Source organism: Numenius arquata, chromosome 1 (genome assembly GCF_964106895.1).
Source record: "Numenius arquata chromosome 1, bNumArq3.hap1.1, whole genome shotgun sequence".
In the NCBI taxonomy this organism is placed as follows: Eukaryota; Metazoa; Chordata; class Aves; order Charadriiformes; family Scolopacidae; genus Numenius; species Numenius arquata.
The window spans coordinates 8,774,265-8,799,717 of record NC_133576.1 but is presented as its reverse complement, the minus strand read 5'-3'; the positions used below and the strand labels follow the sequence as shown (position 1 = coordinate 8,799,717).

At 38.3% G+C, this 25,453-nt stretch overlaps 1 protein-coding gene across 1 annotated transcript in view; it reads right to left on the bottom strand.

The window, feature by feature from the left end:
• SCUBE1 (signal peptide, CUB domain and EGF like domain containing 1) overlaps nt 1–25,453 on the bottom strand; it is a 211,982-nt gene that overhangs the window by 151,369 nt on the left and 35,160 nt on the right. The window contains exons 3-4 of the mRNA XM_074159203.1: nt 25,305–25,433; nt 2,982–3,116 (exon numbers count right to left, since the gene is read on the bottom strand). Coding sequence (XP_074015304.1) covers nt 2,982–3,116; nt 25,305–25,433 — 264 coding nt within the window. The remainder of the gene's footprint in view (nt 1–2,981; nt 3,117–25,304; nt 25,434–25,453) is intronic.

The window sequence follows — 25,453 nt, the reverse complement described above, 5'->3', positions numbered from 1 at the left end:
GACTTTAATGTCAGCCTGGCCTCCCCTTAGTATAAAATTTATATTTCTCTGTGTATCATTAATCCTTTTTGTCCACAGGAAATAATAAGAACACTTCTAGATGGCAAGCAAGCATGTCATTTGGGACACAAGGACGATAGTAAAAGCCCCTAGCATGAACTCCAGTGTGGCTTTTAACCACAGCTTTTGGGTAAGAGCATGGTGGTACAATACACCCCCAAAACACCAGGACAGGCACAGTGGATGTCTGGAATTCACACAGCAGCTGACAATTTTATGGACAGTGCCTCATACCAGAAGACAACTTTCCCCTGTCTGGTTAGTGCAAAAAGGGACATATTCTTTTCTCTGCTCAACGCCCAAGAGAAAATCCGACGCCCTTTTTCAACTCTGAAACTACCACATCACTTGAATGTGCTGATGAGCTCAAAGCAGGTGATCAGCACCAGCCTTGCAGATGGCCGAGGCAGGTAAGCTGGGCCCGCAGACAGGGCAATGCTTAGGTTTGGTACTGCTCCCTCCATTCCGAACTCATCCCAGCTCCAAGCACATTTTAAGCACCTTGCGCTGCTTCTCCCCTTTTCCCAATGCACTTGAAAACAGGAGAGAAAAGGTGCACGAAACTTGCATGAAAAACCTTGTGGTTGATTGTTTTAGACTAGCTGAGTCCTTGAAGAGACTTTAGGTAACGTCAAGGACACCAAGATTGTGTGACTGCACATGCATTTTTCAGAGACAGAAAAGTAATCCCACTGCAATTAATGGATCTTATTATGCTCAAAGTCAACAAGCTTGCTAAAGGGCTTTGGCAAGTCAGCGCCTTTGTGTTTGGATTGCAATGCTGGCTGTGTGGTGCGCTTTTGTCCACTTCAGCCTTGTTTACCAACAGAGGTATAGACACAATCTAGCCCTGAGCACAATTCTGGCTAAATATGTTGATGCATATTTTTGCGTTCCAACAGTTTCTGGAGTGGTGCTTACAAGTAAGACAGATGAAAGCTAGTAAACATAGACATGAAAAAAGCCATTTACTTTCTCACCATGCACGTTTACTATTTGCATTTCAGTCACCTCTGACAACTGAAAGAGATCGTTTCGTCTCATTTCCTTCCTCCAGCGTACCCACCCAGTGCATTTCTGTGGGGAAGCGTGGCATTACAGTGTAACGTGTGCTGTTATTGTAAATTGGCTCTTTATTTTTGAAAAGGTACAAACCGTTTGTTCAGAAAACACTTTGCAATCAACATCGGTCTATTTGGTAGGTTGCTTGTGTTTTTCAGATCTGAAATAATTTGAAGATGATGCTTCAAATTAAATGTCCACATCTATAACACTTTATTTGTAAACAAGTTAACACAAATATATTATTCCCATGCATATTATTACTATTATGTGCATGTATGGACATATGATTATGTGCATACAGCAGTCACCCTTCAAATCCACTCCCCCAGTCCTTCTGGCAAACTAGGAACCCTCTCTGCCATAAAAATTTACCCTTTTCCTTCAATAAATCTCTTCCTTAGAAGAAATTTTTGCTTTTAGAATCTCGTTTTTCATTTATTTCATTAGTTTCCATCTCAGATAACTAAATTCTCTTTTATTACAGCTGGGAATTTTTATAATGTGCAAATTGAAATAATGATTGTATCGCAGTACTCTGCAAGTGGTTTTCATTAAGCCTCCAGCTACTATTCCTTGCTCTGTTGGATATCTTTGTGTCAGGGTTACTTTACACTGGACGGAAATTTGAACAATTTACGTTGAAAAGAATGGCTAAAAACCTATTAGATAACAACCTTTAAAATGCACTGGTTGATGGACCTTAATTGTATGTTCTTGTCATAATCAAAATACCTCAATCCCTTAAAACTTAATAATCATGCTAAAAAGTGGACCTGTGAATATACTCCAGATTCACATTTCTGAAAATCAAAATTACTACTTGTCTTTACAATTCTGCGTAAGGATACACACAGTGCCCAAAATACATTTACATGTCTGAGATGCTACACTACGTTTTGCTTTCTTGTCAACAGAGTAACTAAACTCCTACTCTACGTTCAGTAGGACTTTCTGGTTAATTTTAGTGACTTAAAAAGTTCAGAACTATTTGTGTGGCTTGTTGAAATTTACAGCGTGCTTACATTGTTGATCACCAGACTCATCTTGCTACTTAGTCATTCTCTATTGCCCATTGGTAAATGAGTTTGCTAGCATATATTCCCATTGCTGCCAGGGTCACCAGAAGTCTGAATGAACACACAAAGAGTCCACTTAATTGCAAAGATTTATAGCTATGCTGTTTTCTTTTCTCCCTTTCCACTCAAACTTGTCTTCCATGTCTGACATGTATAGAAAAGGGAGAGCTGCTTATTCTAGTCAAAATCAGGAGCAGACAAGGATCACAGTTTCGCAAGGATTCCTTATTTCTACTGCTAGTGCATAGGCAACAGAGAAGCAGTTTTTTAATCCACCCCGGACAGGGTACTGAACCAAAGGAAAATGCCATGCCAATACAGTAGCAGCCATCATCAGTCTGCGATGAAGCAACGAGTTACACGTCTGGCAAAAAACCACAACCTGTACGACTTCCAGAAGTAACAAGCTGTTCATTTTGATTTAAGATACCATGCTCTCTAAGGTAGAAAACAGGTGAACTATTATACAATAAATAGATGAGAAATTTTTAAGTCTTGGAAACTCAGAAGCAGAAAGCTGCCATTTGAAAATCTGCCTCTGCCTTCCCAAAGAGCCTGCTGTTTGAACCATGTAGAATTTCTACATCAAACTAAAGCCTTTTCCTCTGTCTTATTTATGACTCTGCTAAAAGTTTGGGTAGCAGAGGAATCAATCAATTCCAACCAACCAGTGAAATGATTTGGAGAGCTCTGGGGATAAAAAAATTCCCCCAAAGAGTTCTGCATTTCTGATTGAACGCAGTAATTCTAAAGAGCACAGTTTACACACTGAAAACTTACCAATGGAGCGATGAATGCAGGTATGCTGGTTATCACTCAGAAAAAAGCCCTCTTTGCACTGACATTCATAGCTTCCCATAGTATTTACACAAATCTGCTGGCACCCTCCATTGTTATCCTGACACTCATCAACATCTAGAAGAGAGAAGGAGAAAGAAATGCAGGTAATGTACAGATTCAAAACACACATCTAGAAGAACAAGGAATCCACAAAAAGGCACACTGTAAATTAAGCTAAGGAAAATACCCAAACCCCATCAGAGTTAATCCATATTAATCCATATAATTCTTTTTCCTGCATCCCAGGTTTAAAGTTAACATAAAAAAAATCAGTGGGGAGGGGAGTCTAGCTAAGTCTCCATGCATTCTGGGCTGCAAATTGATTTCCAATGCACAATGAATGTTAACGTCCTAAAAAGGCTGTGACCCCATCTGCCAAGTGTGGTGTTGCACTCTGTCATTCCCACTCCACTTGGAAAGACATACTTCAGGCCTACAGTAATTTCTACCAGGGGTAGCAGGCAAACACAAAGGGCATTACTGGGTGAAAAGAGTCTTTATAGAGTTCTGGTCTTGAACAGAACAGCATGTTTCAATTACTGGAGTCATAACCCCCTACTTTGTCAGTTTGTTTAATGTTGTTTAATGAAAAGAAGGCTTCTTAAATCTAAATGTTCCATGTCTGTATTGTCATTTTAATAGGCAAATATATAAAACCACAAAGGCAGCATTAGCTACTGGCTGTTTTGAGGGTCCCTGCTTACCCCCATCATCTCTCTTAGGCATAAAAGTTTTTATGCTGTTGTGTTTAACAGAGACATATGCTTCAGCATTGGGAAACTACTGCCACTAAAAGATATCTGACCCACGTTCAACCTTGCGAGTCTCCTGTTTTGCTCATAAAAAGTGTACCATATCCATTTTCTGTTTCTTCTTCCGATAAAAGCAACTTGTCACCTGAAAGATACATGTTTTCTGTTTTTATGGAGACTCTGCAACCAGTTAGTTATTTCACAGTATTTGCCAACATGTCCGCAAATGAGTTGGTGTGTGTTTTGCTTTCATTTTATTTTTGGAGGGGGGGGAAACACAACAAAGCTAAATGATCCACAACATTCAAAACCTCAGAAGAGCCGGCACAGCAATTTGAATTTTTAATTAATTAATTCCTCCAGGACTGCCCACAATACACTAAGGTAAAACCAAGTTGCTTTTGCCAGTACTCTTGCAGGCAAAGCCAGGAAGCTCTGATATGCTAGAGAAACTCAGCTGATAACTAACACAGGAACGCCAGCTAGTTCCAGCAGCTGGCCCAGCTAAGCCTGCTATTGCTGTTTGCGCTAGTGTGCTGCCTGCGCTTCACGTGGCAGAAATTGTAGCTCTTGAGAAAAAAAAAAAGTTCTAGGGTAATTACAGCAGTACCCAGGGAAACCGGGCAGTCTCCTCATGTCTTGAAGTACAATGCAAGTGTGCAGACAGTCCTTCTCCTTTTTTTATTTACCAATAAATGTTAAGCACTATTGCCTCAACTTTTCTGTATAAAAATCCTCCCCACCTTCAGTTCTTACTCTCTTCCAGATTTCAACCTTTTCATAACCCTATCAAAGCAGTTTGGGAGGACATAGGAAATGCAGTGAAGACTTTCCTTGGCTACTGCAGTACAAGACAAAAAGATAAACAAGACAACTTTGTGAGACCCTTCCTCTGTGAGTCAGCAGGCCTTGCTGCCCTATTAGTGCCAACTCGAACTTGTTCCTTCAAAACAGCACACTGGAATCTAGATCCTCCTCTTTGGAAGATTAGTTGAACACTTGCTGGAGGAAAAAATCTCAGTTGTTACATGTACAAACCCCAAAATTTTGCTACAAAGTACACAGCCTTCCCAGCGTTCTGTTTATAATATCACAAAGCAACTCGAACAATTGCCTTCCAGCTCTGATGAATAATCTGAAACAAATGCAATGATTTATAAACATTTTTTTCTGCTCCTGAGAGCAAATGCTGGTGATTTACCACTTCCGTAAAGAGACAGCTCAATTTACCACCGAGCCCCAAATACATATGCTGGAATAAAAGTTATTACAATTTAAACTCCTTAAAAAGTTTTACTATGAGGAATTTCTTCTAATTTTGTTGTACTTGCCTCATAACTATTTTAATATGCATTTATGAAGAGAAGGAGTTGAAGAACGGGAACAGCTGGCATCCAGGACTACTGTATCTCTATCTCCATACTACATGCCTTCCAATAAATCTTGGCCTAGTGGTGTAGGATTAACATTTTCTGTTTTTAGACCTCAATCCTACTAGGGTCAGGCTTTTTGGAGGACCTTGTGTTACTGCAGTCTTAAAAGGAAGCATTGCTTATTATCCACCATACCAAGCAATCTATTGGACATGCTGCCTCGAAAATATATACTGAATTATTTACTTGATAAGCTTTCATTCCAATAAAGTCACTTTATGATCAACCTATTACTAACCCAGTTTAGAGAATGGTGTAAAAAAAGGTCTTCTGAAGTTAGGAGACAGAACTCCATTGACTCCAATGACCTCAAGCTTTGGTAGATCTGGCAGAATAATTCTTTCATGTATCTGAATTTTTTCAAAGCTCACAAATGAAATAGCTGCCAAAGAGGCTTTTTCTTTCTTTCATCATTTGTGCAACCCTTGTTCAATGCAGCTCAAGGTACCCAGCTGAACGTGTAAACATCAGCAAGGCAGCAGATGTGAGACTGCATTTTGGACCAGATTTTCGAGAGATTAAGTTCCACATAAACACCAAAATAAGTATCCAGGTTTTCAATAAAGCTCTTCTGGCTCTAGCTTTGGAGGCCCCGCATGTCAAACCGGGCTGTTGACTGTTCTGAAAAACTGAGGGTAGATCCTGAGAAGCTTTAATTGTGGCCACTCTGTGTGCCAGCTTACACCTGCTGGAGACCTGCACCCTTGGGCCTAACTCTAGAAACAGGAAAAAAGTCACTTCTGTATAATCGCTTCACTCAAACATCTACTCTAAACCCCGACTAAGCCCACTTTAAAAACTTAAATTTATGGAGCACAAATACAAAGCTTGCTTTCTTTATTACCCTACTTTTTACAAAAAGGATTTTTTTTTTTTTTTTTTTTAAACAAAGAGACATGTCTTCTTTGGCAACCTTTTGCACAAAATCAGCTACTGGTCATCTTATCCAGGATCAGGGTTGTCTCCCTGAGGATGGCAGCCCCAAGGCAGTAGGTGCAGGCCAGGCCTCCCTTCCTTCAAACTGGTGTATTGAAACTCAAATGCATTTCCCAGGCTCCTTATCTGGCAAGAATTCTTCCATCCAGCTTGGCCTCACCATCTGACAGTGTGCTGATTCCTAGAGTACATTATCTACTGCTTACAGGACAGCTGAGCATCAAAATCCTACTGATGATCCCAGGGTGGAAGCTAGAGCAAAGTTTCAGGAAACTTACACAATCCAAGCTCACAAAAAGATGGAAAAATGTTCACAGCTGAGCTGAGATCAGATGGTTATCCCACATAGCTGCTCCAACCCTCATCCTCAAAAAGAGAAGAAAAACTAGGAGCAAGTGAATATATGTCCTTAAGCCATTCTCTGTGACACTCATCACAAAGAACTGTCCCGTGATTGGATCTACCAAATACAATCCCTGATGGAAGCACCTAGAAATAACTCAGTTTCCACAGCCCTTAACTACTCCTTACCAGCACAAATGAATAGCTAAGATAACAATCAGCAAAAGAGCTAGAATTTAGACCAGAGCGACAAACCTAAATTTCCAGGGTGATGAGGACCTGGACTTCAAATGGTCCAGTCATCATCAAGGACAACAAGGAATAGGGGAAGAGCCAGCTCAGGGAGAGGCTGGGAAAGGAGAAATATCTTTCAGAAGAGAAGGAGAGATAATGGATACACATATACATACACACATGTATAGATATATCTATATATTAGCAGCATTATGCAAATTAATGCATATCTGAATTTGCATAAGACCTCTAGCCTTTTGGCCCACTGCCTTCACATAATCAAACTTGTGTTCTCTATCTTGGTGAGATGAGATCCTCTAGAGAGCGGTAGTGTGGAACAGTATCAAAGGGTAAGAAACATTACAGTTGATAAAGATGGATGTTTTATTTATTAAATAAACAAATGCTTTCGGTTTCTCATTTAATTTATCTGATGAACTTTTCAAACTAGCTCCACTGGTATTTCACCCTGATCTGGCTCAGAGTTTCCTGCAGTATTTGGCCTAAAGAAGCTATTCTGATTGAGTGTCCTGTTTGGACACCATTGAGGGAGAAAGGTCTGCTAAGGGTACCTGAAACCAAAACCACAAGCAGGAAGATACAAAAGTGGAAATGCTACAGAGTCAGCATCAAGAACAGTATGTCCACTGTCCACTTCCTCCCATAATCTTCTCTTCCTTCCTTCTGACATTTTCTTTTCATGTCAGCATTTTCATAAGCACTTAAGCCCCTCAGAAATCTGAGTCTCATCCTCAAAGTCTCCAAAGCATTTGGGAGCTGCAGCACAATTCACTTACTACAGCATTAAGATTCTTTGGAGACTTCTAAAAAGAGGACTTTGACTCATGATCCAGGGAGCTGATCCTGCTAGTTTATCTCCAAGCTACTCTATGGAACTTCTGGAAGACTTACCTAAGATGCCTATTTTATCAGTGCAGAACATCATGATAGAGAGCTGAACTACTGCTAGCAATACTGCAGACTTTTCTCAAATGTTGGCAACAAAGCACCACTGAGGATACCCTGTATTTGTAAGAGAAATGATTAACAACCACAAACTCAGAAAATATGAGCACCTTATTTTGAAATTTAAAAATTTTTATATTCTGAGTATTTCTAGTCAGAAAGTCTCATTAAAAAAAAAAAACACACCACATTTCTGGATTTACTATAGTTATTCTTGTACCAAAAGAACATCTATCCCAGCATTCTCTCTTTGAGAGTGTAGTTGATACTCACAACAGTAGTTAGGACAGAACTGTTGCTGGCACGCCCTCCCAGCTTTCAGCAATCACATACCCATTAACCTTCCTAAATCACTAGCTTGACCATTGTCCCTACTGGATCTTTCCTGTATGAATTTGTCTAATCTCTTCTGAACCCAACATGATGGGGCAATTCCTTCTGCAATTTAATTGAGTTACATAAAAAAGACATCTTCTTTCATTTTTTTCTAACATGCTGCTTCACAGTCTCAATGAATGCCCCCTAATCCCATTACTGTGAGAAACAATAAAAATTCATTCACTACTTGACTTTTCTGCGTCTTCTTGATCTTACAGATCCCCCTTAGCCTCATACTGTCTACATCATCTATTTTGAGCCCTGAAGCACAGCAATACACAAATATGATAATTACAGACAATTCAAATGATGTCAGTATATCATATTTAAAGTAAAAAGTCCTAATTTCTAGAAGTTAACCTTAATGACAGCAACATGTGGCACATATTCTTCTCACTCCTCTATTCCATTCCCTCCAAGTACCATGATGCTCTATTGGAGTGGGTGTCTTGGAAGATCTGATTTCAAGATAACTGTGGAAGCCCAAAGAGTAAGTCTGGCATGTAGGAGTGAAGCAAGTGGGATCAGATTAGAGGTTGTACGCAGGTGTTCCTGCTGGAATGGTCACACAAGTAGTGACATGCTGTCAAGGTAGGGAGAGTCATACATTGCATCAGCTGAGGGGGCCAAGGAAACAGGAATCATTGCTAATTGAAATAACTGCTAAACCATCTTTCTTAGACCAACTTTACATGAGCATACAAAGGGAAATATTAGAAGAAAGAGACACCACTACCTACGTACACAGCATTCATATCTCCAGGATATCTGAAATCAGACTTCACCAAGAATTTAAAACCCAGGCCCAAATTTTCTATTATTTGCACATAAGGCTAGAATTCTGCTTTTTGTCCTCTTCTTTCAGAAATTGAAAAATACGGTGAAGAAAGGGAAAAAGAACACCACAGGCTTGAACCCAGCACTTCATTCACTACCGCAGTTGCAGAAATCTTCACTGCAGCCCTCGTTGAGAGGAAATCCACTTGCAAAAAAACAGACCCTGCAGCATTGAATGTTTACTGGAGTAGACATTAAAAAAACAGAAAGTGTGAAAAAATTACCTTTCCCTGAAAAATAAAGCACAATTTACAGAAGAGAAACATGAACCACAAGGATGCTCTTGGGTGCTGAATACTGAAATCATTCTAAAATGATCAATGAACTAATCTCTAGAACCATTCTTTTCTTATGTACAAGGATACACTACCTAAGATGATGCCCATCTGTCCTGGAGAATCCCATCTCTTAATGGTCTACAATCTCTTCGCACCTCAATACCCACTGACTAGGCTTCTTGTTTCTCTGCACTGTTATAGATGTGCGCAACTTGAAAAGAAATGCTTGAAGTCGTCTCTATATAGCTATTTTGTGACACACAGTGGAATTCCTTACATTTCACACTACACAAACACAGTGTAAATTCAGCTGCAACAGACTTCTTTGCTATGTATAGGATAGGGAAACATTCACTTAAGGCAAGAGCTTAACTCTGCTGCATGTGATGCCTGCTCATTTACTGAGCTGAAGTAAACAGCCCCATGGACATTACGCGAATGTTGCATTGAGTTCAAGTCTCTTGACGTCACTTGTTTATTCCTTTCTTAAACAACTGGGCACCACTGTCTGTCCTCTTAAGACACCAAAACCCTTTTCGCAGCTTTTAGCATTTCCAAAATAAACATCCAAGCCCCTTAATGTGACATCTTAGTTGTAGTTGTAGCTTCTCACTTGGTAATCATGTCTGTTTTTTAGACAGACACATGCACATGGTGGCCTCCTGACAACAGTGCCTAAACACAACAAAGTTGCCAATCACTTTTTTTCTAGTAAGTTATCCATTCCTCTGATACAGGGTTTTAACACAATTTTGTATGAATTTGATCCTGCTTCTTTTCATCTACAGCACCATTCTCTAGGGAATGGAGGCCGGCAGCCTCCAGTTTGGCATGAGGTGCTTACTGTGAGGCTCAGACAGCCCTGGCCGCATTAACAATAAGCTTGCAGTTCCCACTGATGTCTAGCTACATGTAGGGCACTCCAAGTTGCAATGCTCAGTTAACAACCCTCCATAAGGTTGAAGGAGGGAAGTTAATTACAGACACAAACAAGCAGCAGCCCTGATCAACTGAAGGAAAAATTTGGGACAAGTTGAGTAAATTATCCAGTCTATTATGGTAATGTCCCGTACTTTGTCTTACCCCTGGGCTTTCTCTGGAGCATCATTAACTGCTGCAGGCTCAACTGATGCAGTATTTTATATCCTTCTTCCAAGATGACTACTGCTTATACCAGCTTCCTTCTACATCTACTTATAGACTCTGCCAGGATCAGAAAAACCTGGTTTGGGTTAACTCAAAACTGCTTTTTGTTTGTTTGTTTTGATTTTTTTCTTACAAAAATGAAAAATATTTTGCTGTAGGTCAGACAAAGCATATAACTTAACATGAAAAATGAAACAATATTTTCATTTCAAGCTGGTAACATTTTCCAGGTCTATACAGCATGAAGCATTTTGTTACTGAGCTCTGGTAAAAAAAGCCAAGGAATTGTCTAGATTAATGATTTTCTTTGTTATCTATCAGTAACTCAGTTAAGGGACTCTCTAGATTCAGATGAGAGATTTTAAACTAAGCATTGCAGCATTCAGTAGGCTGTGAAGTCATTCTTGCTCTCTATATTGATAATACTTGATGTCCGTGAAAAGTGGAAGAAACAAGAGAGTCTCAAGTGCAACCTTCAACGCACTCAAAAGAGAACTATATCAGGAGCTGAGAAACTTAGTCAGGCATATATCTACACATTTAACTTCTGGGGAACAGGAAAATGCTGAAAATGTTTTGGAAGTGCTGAAATTGCTCCTGTAAATCATGTCAAAACAATTAAATTTTCCTGAAAGTACCTCCATTGCTGAAAAGGGTTTTGTTAATGCAACCTCAGTTTCTGAATAGTTTCAGTAGGTACATTTTCAGTGAATGAATGCTTCATTTGGCTCCAAATGTTTGGGCAAATGAGCACTTATGCCACCAGGAAACTAGTTCAGCATTTCCACTCTCCTAAACATGAGTAACATGAAAAGCAGTATTTAGAACAAATATTTCCTCTGATTTCTCTTGACAGAAATACCTGAAAAATAGTCAAGATCTTACAGTAAACATTCTTTTTTTTTTTTTTTTTTTAATATGGAATGGCAATACTAGCTTACCACTCAACCTAGTTGTACTGTGTTACACAGTACAAGCTGGATTGGTTGGTTGGTTTGTCTTGACTACCTGGTTTTAAGAAAACCGCCTCAGAAAACAGTAGGACACCTGTGCGCCAGCTAAGCAGCAGCTGCCCATTAGTACATGTAAGCTGCAGTAAATTGTGTTAGCGTTCTGCAACTCAACAGATGAATACCATCAGCTACGCACGTCTCTCATAAAGAGAGATCAGCATTGCCTTGATCAGTAAGAGTGCTGAGAATTATCAATGAAAAACAACTGTGGTCAAAAAACCTGACTTCAGGAACGTCATAACTTATGTAAAGAAGGGATGACTTCAATAAGTTTGGAGCTGGCATGATAAAGCCAAAACAAACTAACTAAGAACCCAAATTAAATCAAAACAAAAAACCATCTCATCCCCATTTTCCCCATGAAATTCACGAGAGCTGTATATTCTTTTCACCAGCACCTGGAAATGCATAAACAGATTTCTATAGCAGCTATATAACAGTGTGCATTTTTTCTTAAATCAAAGTAGTTTAGAGTCATGGTCTTTGGTTATCAGTGTCCAATATATGAAGTTAATGCATTTACTCTCTTTGCAGTTGCATCAGATACCTTAAATACATATAAAAGAGAGAAAACCTTGTGTTTCACGCACAAGTTAATCTGTAAACGACAAGAGTCATGCAGAGCTTTCTATGGGCAACTCATTCCACTAAAAGCCTTCTTACCTTTTACTCTAAGATACCTGATGTTGGTTGTACAGGATCTTAAGCCAGAGGGAAGAGTATTTACATGTTAAGGCAAATGGACTGATCATCCACTGAAAAATTTCATTAACAGGCTGAGCCTGTGGTCCCTTCAGAGCCTAATCGGTATTGAATTTATAGTTAATATAATAGTTAATAGAATAGTTAAAAGGAGTTCTCCTAGTTATTTTTAAAGTGAGTAAAGTCTCTTAGACTTCCCCAAGACGTACATACAAGGAGTTTCAGAGGTTTTTTTAAGTACTGAATAACGCTCAGTAGCATATAGACCACCTGTAGGAGATTCTTCCCCCCTTGTTCAGGATGCTGTACAAGGTAACTTCCCAGGGACTGGGAGCACTTGCCTGAGAGAGAGTGTGATTAAGAAACATACATATGGTATTTGGCATGCTTTAAGATAATATTATCTTAAGATAATAATGCTTGGCACTGGCATGAAGAATAATTCAGACCATTATACCTTAAAAATATCCAGCATCATTCAACTCCAGAGTGGTGAGGCACTAGGACAGGTTGCCCAGAAAAGCTATGGATGCCCCAACCCTGGAAGCATTCCAGGCCAGGCTGGATGGGGCTTTGAGCAACCTGCTCTACTGGGAGGTGTCCCTGCCCATGGCCGGGGGATTGAAACTCGATGATCTGTACGGTCCCTTCCAACCTGAACCATTCTATGATTCTACAAAACTTTTCAGCCTGTACTGGTCATGACAGAAATACCCTGGAATTTCTTGGAATTTCCAAGGAATTGGGAATTCTTGCATATATACTTGGAATATAGGAAGGAATACTAGGAATTCCTTGCATTCCTAGGAATGCTTGCATAAAATCCCTTTAGGGATATTTTTTGATTCAGATACACAAAAATAGATCACTTCACTTTCAAGTTGCTTGTATGCTTATAAACGCATTATGTTGGGAAAACTCTGTAGGAGAAAAAAACCTTGAAGAAAAGTGTAGTTCTTTCCCATTCAAGCTTATTTTGTTGAAAAGAATTATAAAAAATTTCACCTATGAGTTTTCTGTTTAGTATGTTGTCTGATACAAAAGCTAATACAAGAAAAAAAAATAGCCTTAAAAACTGCACAGTGTATCCTAAAATTAAAAAATATGCTTTTTTACGTGCAAAGAACTATACAATTTTTTATTCACAATTTTCAAAATAAAGCAAATTTTCTAGGTCTTGCAGCAGAAATCGTGTCCTCTCTGCACAGCTCTTCTTATGAGGGGAATAAAATCCATGAACGTACACTCACTAACATATGACCTAGAGGCTCCCTGGATTATGGATGCCCTACTCTTGCTGAGGAGTATCTGTAACACTGCCATCTAAATTAATGCAGCAAATACATCCTTCCATTCTTTTAAACTCCTCAATTTTATTTCCATTCTGAACTAAAGGATAACCACTCTGCTGAAGAGGCTGTACTACAGGCTCTTACTGCTGAGCAATACTCATTGCTGTAGCAACTTTCTCTTCAGTTAAAATTTTCTTTTGTTAAGATGGAGTAGAAAAGCTTTGCCTTGACTCTCATTTCTGCTCCCGTCCTACAGCACAATACCCTATGTCCACTCGAGGCTTATTTATTTAACAAAGTATGTTTCAATTGTTTTCAGACATTTCTTTTCATATCCTGTAAGGCCTCTTAATCATAAATTTTGCTTTAATTCTAAACCTTCCAAATTCTCTAAGGAATCATTCTTGTAAAGTATGTCCAGTGACTTTTTAATGAATGTTTTAATTAATGAGTAACAATAATAATTATTATTATTTAGATGTTAGCTACACAAAGTCATATTAAAATATGCTACCATCAACTAGTCCATGTTCTCTTTTATACAAAGCTACAAAAACTTGTGCTCTGATACAATTCCAGTAAGGAATGCGTACACAGGGACTACTTTGAGTTACTAGAGAAGGATCTGGATTGAAGTCTGCAGAAGGTAATGGAAAGAGTAAAAGTAATCCTCTGTCTTAGTCTTGTAGTTTGATTCAAACTTTTTGAGTTTTCACACCATACACTGAAGTCGAAAGGATAACATCAAGATGCAGAAATTCATGGAAAGTATTAGACAGCAAAAGCAAGGCACTGCAGAAAGCCAAGACCTTGGAATCTACCTAGTAAGGAAATCCACTACCAACCTTTCATGTGGTACTCACCCATACTGGAAAAGAGTTTTGTTTCGTTTTCTAATACAGTAAGCAACTATGCAGCAGCTATTCTTTTCAATGGCTATCTCTTGACTGCATAAATCATACTGTTTGTCATAAATCAACACTGCCAAGAACTGATTGCATTCTGAGCATAGTATAACAACAGTGACTATATCTGAAATCAGAGACCAGATGGCTTCGCTGCTCTCCACTTTGTCTGATATCTTCTTGTAATCCGTATGAATTCCGTGTTTTAACTGGATCTATATAATTTCTAGGATTGACAAAGACACCATTCCATGAGGAAAGGCTTGAATGTCACACACATCTGACTGGTAAACACACCCATTAAAGGCTGAATTTCTGCACTCTCAGGTGAATACACATTCTCCCTTGCTTTAAGAAAGTGCTAAACACAATGTAGCTCCCAAAACTTTGGTTAATTTTAATGTATTTTATAGTTTTCCTCTTAAGGAATACTTCAACATAGGCCACACTGGCTTAGAAATTTGCTATCATGAGAAAGTTAAGATGAATTAACAAAACATGCAAAACTACTATAAACAACATAAAGCAGTCAGGATGCAGAATAAATAATACAGAATAAAACTCTGGCTTTGCTGAACTAAGACACAGCAATCTACATCCAGTCAAACCAAGTAAGAGTGGGATTTAACTGATTTAACTTATACATATTAACTTCACACTCTAAGCTGATTATTCTTTACTTTCCTGAGTGTTCCATGTAGAGAAACCTTTACTGTGATTGATTACCTCCTCCAGGGAGTAAGCATTTAAAAAAAAAAGTCTCAGACAACAAGACTTGCAGAAACAAGAGACTGAGATTGATGCTGCTGTCACATAGCTCCCAGTTTCTTAATTTATTATGACAGTCTGAGAATCTAACTTCATAGTTGACAGTGACCAAGATTTATTCTACTCTTTTGATTATTCCCCCATACCTAACAAAAAACCTTGGGCCTATGCTGATTTATATTCTTACTTGTTTTGGTCCTTCTCAGACCACATTGGCTTAAGAAAGCAAACACAGCAAATTAAGATGCAAAGAAAGTTATATCTCATTTGAATTCAAGATTAATGTGGCGAGATGAAACATTACAGTACTTTTGAAGAGGGAAACTTTCAGATACAGAAACAGAAAAAGCAGGATAAGAAAAGCAGTGTGTTCGGATCCTAGCTTCAGATAGGCTAAATATTGGAGGCCTTTCCATCAACCACAATGAGAATTACATATTTTTATTGGATTTTCAGAGTGAACATGGATATATTTTCAAAACCAGTTTCCAATTTGGGGCTCCAAACTTCTGGTATCAATGACCCTATTTTCAAAGGTGTTAATTAACTCAAGTCCATGGGACTGCATCTGTGAAAAAACAGGGAGCAGTTAATCTGAGCTACAGCAAATATATACTTCAGGATGAGGGCAGTCACACACACAAAATACCTATTTCTCTCTCGTGGCTCCACGGTGAATACAGATAGATGGCTTATATGCAGACATTTACACTCCATCAGCTGAAGCACAGCCAATGCCATTTAAAGCAAGAGATTCTTAACTTGAGGGCTTCATAAGCTTTATAGACATGTAGGCCTTGATTCTTGGTTGTTAAATGTTTTTCAAATTTGTATGCAAAGACCACGATAACAACTCTAATCCATCCATCATGGAATCTGCCATGAAGAGAGGAGGTTGCAATAGCTCAGAGTCTGGAAATTTCTACAGTTACCAGGTGCCATAAAACTAAATCCGAGGTTTAGAAGAGGAAGATCATCAGCACTAACATATTATAATCCCATCTCGAAAGAGAGATTTAACTTATTTCTACGATTGCCTGCTACCACTTGCACCATGAAGACTCTCACAAGATGCGGGCAACCAGGTAACAAAAGTAAGTAAACACATATATACAGAAGTTGTACGTAAACTTCTAATACAGAATTGTCTATGGAACATTTACTTACCATCCTAGCTATTGATATTTGCTCAGCACCTAGCCAGCAGTTAGTGGAAGGCATTGCAGAATAGCAGTACATGTTATAAAATCTGATGCATGCCACTATACCACAAAGACTGGATATTTTAAATTGCTGTGATCAATCCCAGCTGTTATAATTCATCTAATGTACGGACCAAGCAAGACTGATAAAAAATATGAAAACAGTAATACAGTAAAAATTAGTTCGCTGAAGAAACATACCAGAAAGTAACCTTCTTTGTCATTTAAGCTTCCATCTGAAAAACAAAGAACTTTAAAAAATGCACTCAAGTTTTTCGTCCTGAAAGAATGCATTCATCACTAAAATTCAGTTAGTTGTGCAATCTGCAGCATGGATTTTTGTGTATGCACCCACTGCAGTTTGTCTGGGGGAGGCTCAGTAGTTTAATACCTCTGGACCCGCATTTGCAGGGGTCCTGCAATCCCAAGGTTCCTACTCTGCTCCAAGGACCCAATCACTGCCAGTCATCGTTTGCAGAAATACAGAACACATATAGGTTTAAAACATACAGATACATCTATCGTTAAAACTTGCATTTCAACACTTTTCATCCTGTCTGTAAATATATATAATATATAGGGCCCCATCTTGTGCCTGGGCCCCTCACATTTAGAACAGGTCCCCACTACTCAACCACTGAGCCCTGATCTGGGAGTCTGGCCTCCTTCTCTTAAGACATAAAACAACTGCCAAGTCCCAAAGTTCTGCTGAAGCAAAACTCTCACTGGACTCACTGGAAATGAGTAAGAGCTTCAAGACTTAGATCAATAACTTTCTTTACAAAAATACCATAGCTTTACATGTGTTTTAATAAAAATGAAGAGTTATGAAAAGAAGACTATCGGGTTTATTCAACCCTCCTCCATCTGCCAAGGAGCTTAAGATTAGCAACCATGAAAATCTGGGAGAGAGTCTATGACTGATAATATTATTAGAGGCCCTGCTGGTGTGCTAAAGGAGGACAATCCTTAACTGTCGGCTCACCTAGCAGTCTCCTGGAATTAGGAAAGAAGGGCAAGGAAAACTGGAAGATAGCCAAGAAAATGGACCATTTCTCAGCTTCTTTTTAAAATATTTGTTTTTCAGAAACTAAAAACAACTTTCCAAAAGCTGTTTAGTTTTATATTAAAAATGTTCGCATTAAAAAAAATAAAATAATCTATTTGAACTGTTGGGAAACATAAAGAAAAATAAACATCAGTAATAGAAGCATTCATTTGGAGTTCAAGTAAGCAACACATTGTGCACAGCTGTCTGGAGAAGACGACAAATAAAGCTAAATTAAAAGGAAGACATTGCTCTCTTTAATCATACCAGTGATTATGCAATCCTAAATGAGTTATGTACCCTTTCTTGACATTTTACATCTGGGAGCTTTAGAAATGATTTCTCATATACTTGCAACTCTCCTCCCGCTTCATGTTCATAGGCAGATTACGCCATAATCTCCCATCCCAGCATATACATTCAGACAAACAGAAGGGTAGGAAAAAGGGAAATTTTCGGTTCTAACTGTTTCGGGTTTGTTTTGAAATATAAACATAGAGCATCGCAACATTCACTGAAAGAGGATGAATGATATCATGTTATATACATACACATGTGTACATAATAATACTCTTTTTGCCACCTGAGTCAGATTGTAGATTACTACTACGCAGCCAGGAATTAAGCCTACATGCCAGGGTTAAAACCTCTCCTTTTAAAATTAGCCAACCGATTTTAAAGGAGCACTGCAAGACAGGAACTTGGGTTTAGATCCTAACCTTAGAAGAAAGATCCTAATCTTAGAAGAAAAGAAATTGTGTGATTTCAAAGATGAACCTAAGTTTTATACTGATTTGGGATCCCAAGGCCCATTTTATAACAGGCAGATGTTACTTTGAGGACTGCGACCATCTGCTCCTGGTTTGTCAGAAGTTTCTCCTATAGCTGCAGGCTCCCAAATGCCTTGCTGCAATTGTTGCCTTGCTCCACCTTCCAGAGCTGGCAGACTAGTACCATTCCTGGAGCACGTTCAGTTGCTCCAGGGAAAGTGCCACCTCTCCCTTCCCACAGGGGCTTCCACATGACTTAAGTTGCTTTCTCAAGAAATACAAAACAGCATCTGAGAACAGACAAATAAAACAGTAATGTCCATTTTTCAGGCTGGAAAATCAGGCCTTCTGCCCAAAGCACACCTTTAAAATTGTGGACATAACCAGGACTTTGCTATTCAGTTCTTTGCTACTGAATTCACAGCTGACACTCTGCTTGTGTTTTTGTCTACCATACTGAACATTCAGCTCTTGTAGAGAGCTCTATGTAATCTATAACGCATGCTAGTAATTGCATTTCTGGCTTGATTTATAATTAGAAGTTCACTCTTCTTCCCAGGACTCTTCTCAATCAGACACAGGATTAACTGCTGAAGAACCATATATACTGGATCATCAAAACCTACTTCTACAGTTATTTTAAGGAGGTCTGACATAGAAGAGAATTAATTTCTTAGATGTCTCATCTAGGATACACCAACTCCTAGATGTCCAAATTCAGTAATTGTTATTTTTCTGTAAGAGAAACCAAAGTTACACAGAATATTTGAAGTAAGAGTGTGTAAGCAGGGATTCAGAAGGGTAAGGATCCTATCCTTGGCTATGCTGCAGACATCCTGACCGAGAAGTAACCTTATCTGTTTGCCCTAGTTCCTCATCTATAAAACAATGAAAATTATACTACTTTTCCTTACAGGATTTTCTGAGGAAAAATCTATTAGTATTTACAAAATGTTCACATATGTTCATATATCACAGCAATTAATACCACAGAAAAACCTATAAATAAAATAAATACATCTCTGAATACATTATGATAATTTTTTTGTCTATGCTCCTTTGTATCTTTTTTGATGATTTTGAAGAAGAGTTTACAACTTTCTTGAGCACACTTACTAATTAGAGAAATTATAAAGAGCAGAAGACTTCATGAAATCTATGCTAATCTTTAGAAGAAAGAAGAGTTAAGATAAGTGCACCCTGAAAGCAAGAAGTGTTTTTGCAAAACAGCAATGCTTACTTCCTTTTAAAAAGGGACTATCACAAATCAGAGCTTGGGAGAAAATTAAAAAAAAAGCCTACACAAAACACAGAGAGATAAGTAGCACTTCATAGCAATTCATATGTATATCTGAATATATAAGCACAAGAAAATCACTCCAAGCAATTCCATTCTTTAACCTGAAATATTTTTCACACCCTGATTTGATTTGACACACAGAAAACAATTAGTTGTGTCAATTTTTTAGGAAGAATCCCCTAACAATATGTACACAAAAGTCTGCCTACAGAACGCAGAATGTGAGGAAGGTAATACTTGGTTTTGTCAAGAAAGAAAGAATGACAATGTCATTTGCTGCTACATATTTTTCTTGCACACTCTTTATTCTCCATTTTTTCACATTCTGATCAGAGACAAGTAAATTCCAGAGGGCTTGGATTATCAGATGATATGTGAGACCATTGGCAAGGAAATTTTGCGAAGCAAGGCTCTCCACTTTCTGATCTGAATAGTTATGCCACTCTCTTCCACTTTGTATTTGCAGATACTGAATAAATTTGTAAGACTTAGTCAGAAATACCAGCAAGAACTGCTTTCAGCAGGGTTTCTAGCAAGCTTTTTCTGGACAAATCCCAAGGTTTAGTAATCCATGATAAACTTCAGAACTCTCTTCTTTGGTGATGCTTCAGACCAACACAACACATAATACTCTCCCAGGAAGCTTACATTTTTACACAGTAGGAGAGAGATTAATGTAAGATAATGGTACTCCACATGAGAGTCCTTCAGGAGAAAGGAAAAATAATTCAATGCTCTTTCTGAATTTCCCAAGTGGAGTAACCAAATACTATTGCACTACCTCATTCACTTCTGCGGGGATACAAAAACAAAACAGTAAAAATCTAATTCTTCGCAGCAGCCTTTTTTGGATTTGATGACTATTGTGTCTTCCTTTTCACTTCCTCTTCCTTAGAAGAAAACTATACCTTTTCTTCCATTCTTCTGGCATTAGTCATGTTAGACTTCATGATCATTATGGGTCCCTTCCAACTTGAGATATTCTATGATTCTATGATTTTTTAGATCTCTCATTGTTCTCACTGCTCTCTTTTGGTTTCATCCAAGTGCAATGCCATAAAACCGAACAGTCCTCCACCAGCTGAAGCCTTACTGCTGATGAAGGAGCAGAGGGTTTCTTTCCATGTGACAATTCCTATCCCAATAGCTTGAAAGTAAACTAAAAAAAGCGCAGGAAACTCTCTTTTACCCTCCTGGGTACATTCTGGAGTTGCCATAGTGGCAGCTATGCCAAGCTCCCCTGAAATGGAAGACATATTCTCAAGCCTTCTCTATGGCATTCTCATCCACTGCATATGTTACTTCGTACAATACACAGGCTTACAACACCAGGTTCAACCTAGCGCCTCTGCTTATCTGTCTTACTGAAAACCTCCAGGAGGACACCAAGACAGGGTACAAGTGTGCCCAACTGCCAAAGAGGCCTCCAATCAATAATGCACTTACACATATGCAAAAGTCCAGTTTTCTTACTTAATATTAAACCAATAAAGTAAAAATACTAGGCAAATGAGGAACACCTTTAAGTGTCATGCTGAATCAGAGCATGGAGTATATTTTGAATAACGAGTTTTAAAGGCGTCTTACCCATTGATACTTTGTGGAACAAATTCACAGATTTTACCAGATATCTGAGAAGAGACTCTGATTTACTACAAAATGAGAAGGGTAAAGTGTTTAGCACTAATAGGAAGGATGGTCAGTTATGCCATAATCTCTCCTAAAGGCAAGAGAACAAAAACTGACAGCATGCCTCAATATGTGAAAGACACAAAGAAGGAAAAATGAATTTATCAGTAAGATCATGGAGACAAAATGATCAAACAGGAAAGAACATCTGGCCCAGTGAGCTAATTACTTATAAAAAAAATCAGACTGATATTTCATATATGAGAGGGGAAACCGTATTTCATGACTGGTTTCAAATGAACGATAAAAAACCTATTGCATGAGACCAAATATTAGTTTTGCATCCACTGAGCAGAATTTAGAGCAATTTTGAGAAAGAACTACTGCTATTTCAAGTGATTACAGTGCTAAAATAAATTACTTTTAGCCAGACAAGGATCTCATCATAGTTTGAATTCCCTGTGGTGTCATTTCATGTTATATTTGAGAAATTCCTCAATAAAAATGTCAAATAGAAGGCGAGTCAAGTTCCCCTAAGGACAGTTTTGGACATTTTCCAGTACAAATTTTAGCCATGAATTCTTAACCAAACACCTCCTCCCAACAAATAAATAAATAAGAAATTTCATTTGATTAGAAAGAAAGAGAGAAATGTTGAAACAAGAACTCAGGAACAAACAACCTGTCAACTGCATCTGATCTAATTAGTTGTGAATACTCTAAGTTTGTTATTTATAAATATGACTGCAATCATTTTGCTATACTGATGTTACTAGAAAGACATTCATAGAAGGTTTAAAAAGGAATGTAAACCCTGACAAGGAGAGATGGCTTAAGATTTTGCATAGACTTCAGTCAAGCAAGAGATGCAGAAATCCTAGTATAACAGTCTTGTCCACTGCAACCTGTTTCTTAGAGGTTCCTAGATGGCCTACAGAACTATCAGTGAACTATCATGGGGTTCCATAGCTAGGCCTTCTATCTAAAATCACTAGACAAAGATTTCTGGTGATGTGTGCATGAGAAAATGCAGCCCAAATCACTGAGAGAGCAATTCAGCTGTCTAAACATTGGAGTCAGATATCATTTTAGATTCCTTATATTATCCCATCTAGCCTCTATCTCACACTCCCAATCTACTCCTGTAGATCTCACATTGCACCTTCCAGCTCCAGGCTCACTGGCATGAGGCTCCTATGTTTAGGCAGTTGAACTGCCCTCTAAGAGTTCTTGCTGCCTGGCTCCCCACGTGCTGACAAAATGGTCCCCTGGAAGGCCAAAGGATGGGGGAGAAGTAGGAATAGTGTGGCCTGCTATTGGATCACTCCTAGGAAATCTTCTATCCAAGCACATACACATCCACTGTGCCGTATGAGAAGGCAGTTCAGGCAGGGTTTTTAAAATCAACCTATTGTGAGTCTTATCAGCTCATCTACAAATTCTATGGAAAAGACATAATTCTATACAAGAGCCACTACAGCCCTACTTAATGTGTATACAGACTTAATTTCAGCCTGTTGAATTAGCAATGTTGATTTTGACAGTTCTGTTCCCGCAGGGGGTGTGTGTGTGCACAGAAATCAGTGAAAGACTGTACTGAAAGGTGAAAAACATTCTCATTAATCTTATGAAGAATTCTTTGTCTCCTTATAATCCATGAAAAATAAGTGGTTTCTCAAAAAGCAAGAACAGGTGGAAACCAGTGGACTCATCAAAACTTTAATTCCTTTCAATGTCTAATTTCCTCATGGGGAAAAAAAAAATTCTTTGGAATAAGTTAACCAAGTTTTAAATTTTGGGAAAATTTTCCCCAAAGTTATAGTCCTAATTTAAATGTGCAAATACAAGGTTTGTTTTTGATTTGAGATCTCACTGCATCCTCTTAAAAACAGCCAACTGCATTTGCATTTTTCTGGTAGCATAAGTGAAGGGAAATACAACTACTCCAGAAGGAAAAAGAGTAGAATGTCCCTTTTTTCAAAACTCACACTGTGGTAATGGGCAAAAACAGGCTATCCCAGCACTCAGTATAACTGATAATGCCAGCAGCCAGCTAGGGACCAGATGATGACAGAAAAATAAAGTTATCTCTTTTCTAGTGACAGCGTGTCAAATCAGAGTTAGTGCACAACAGACAGTGATAGCAGGATTTGCACGGCCACTGTCAGGATTAAAAACTTCAGTCTTAGACCTTACAACTAGACACTTTCATCTTCAGCAAACTCACCCCAATTTTAAAAAAGGGAGAAAGAGGAATGTGCCTTGATTCCCTCTTCAGTGCCCATAAGTAAAAGCAGTTATTTTACTGAGAAATATCACAGACCATTCATTAGTTGCAAATATTCAATCTGCATTTGAGGAACAGAAACTTCCCCAGTCCGCGCTATCAAAATTAGAAAGGCAATTGTGACCTCTTTTAGCATCCTACAGTTGTAGACTGGGAGAAAGGGAGCCCTTTGCTGGTATTCCCACTCGTCTTTTCAGTGAACCTCTTTTAAAAGCAACATGGTTCCTAACATTTTTGGGGTAATGCAAAAAGTCAGCTCACAGTAGACCATGAATATGGGAAGACACCAATTCTAAAAAACCTGAAAGATTTCTTGGCAAGCTTTGGATCAATACTTTCAACAGTAGCCACCTATTAAGCACAATGGTTTATATTATTGTAGGCCTTTTTTTCCCCAAAAAAGCAAGTGGCTGAATAGAAATTAATGAAAAGAAAATTAGAAATTTGGCTATTCCTGTAGATCCAGCCTGTATGTTTGATGACCCAAGAGCAACAACACAGGCAGTAGGGGTCCAAAAAAATGCCACAGATCTCCACAGGGTTCATTCTTTATCAGGTCGTTCCTTTTGCTGCTAATAATTGCTAACCTACTTTTCCCTACTAGTATGGGAATCACTTGGAAACAAAGTTGAAAATAGCAAGCTGTTTGAAACAACATAAATGCACAGTTATTTGAATTCCAAATAGTTGAACTATTTGATTATGTTTATGTCCTGTTTTATTAAGAGATATTTATGAACATTAGTATAAATAGAATTTTTCTTTCTCTTTTAAATGAATGGCTGGCTGCTTTTTGTATAAGAAATATATCTTGCACAATTAATCATTTGACCACCTCAGCTTGAGGCAAATAAATCTATTTAGTCTGTTCTATAACAAATGAAATTTGAAAGTTTAGGTCAAAAGTCTGTCAATGGTCAGGATATATAATCCATCTGAACAAATATTATTCAGATTGAAAATGAACCCAGCAGGAAATACCTCTACTGAAAGGCTAACCAAGTCTTTGCTCAGAAATTCTAGCTGTTCCATAGCTTCAGTGAGTGCAGACTGGTGTTACTGGACTTTATTATTTCTGGTTTACTATCTGATTGCTTGATCTTTGTTGCAAAGAATCTCAGTTTTTACCAAAGTGCGGCACAACACAGAAAAAATACCTATTTTCCACACTGTTTTATAAACATCACCTCGAACCAAACACTGGTCATTGCATTTATTTTGGGAATACTGAGAAAGATAGTCCCTAGGCAGTAGGATTTAGCTAAAATGACTACCAAGAAAGCAGGTATGGCAAACTGGATCTAGCAGTCAAAGTTAATTTCCAGGTAATTGGTGTGAAGAAATTTCAAAACAAAACATATACTTTTTTAGCGCATAGGATAAACCCAACCTATTTAAAACAGATCAATGGACATGTATCAAAAAAACCCCACCCAGATCCCAAAATCCTCAGACTGCTGAAGCAATTAAGTGCCGGCTCTGAACATGGCTCTGTACAGTTGGTAGACTGTGTCCCTCCCCTTTGTAAACAGCTATTACTGATAACTGTTTCTTCTGCCCTGCTTTGTTGTTCAAGTATTCCTTCATCACACTTGCATTTTTAATATTATGTAATTTATGTTCAAACAGCATATCCTAGAATTAAGTTACCCTTAAAGGGAAAAAAAGGGGAAGGGGATCTTCAAAGATATAACTGGAATTACAAAAGTTGGAAGAAACAGACAAAATATATTTAAATGGATGGGGCAGATTACTTTTCTTTAAAAAAGCCCAAATATCCAGCATAGATTTTGGGGGCCAGGGTTTTTTTTTTTCAGCAATGTTAAAGACAGGCAAATTTATTTGAGTATGTTAGGATTAAGAGTGCCAACTTCAAGGGTCTGGTCTAAAACACACTGGAGTCAACAGATAGGTTTGAACTTACTCAATGTGATCTGGATCAAGTCTTTACTGAAAACATACCAGATCGCAAAATGCAGCAAGCAGATCAGTCCTTCTTACCACATCCATGAAATGAAACTGCCTCGCCAGCATTCAATACTTACCGAGACAGTTGTGGCCGTCATGGGCTAACATGAAGCCATCATAGCACGTACACCTGTAGTTGCCGGGAATGTTGATACACTCATGGACACAACCCCCATTGTAGAAGTCATTTTCACACTCGTCAATATCTAAAACACAAGAGGAAGAA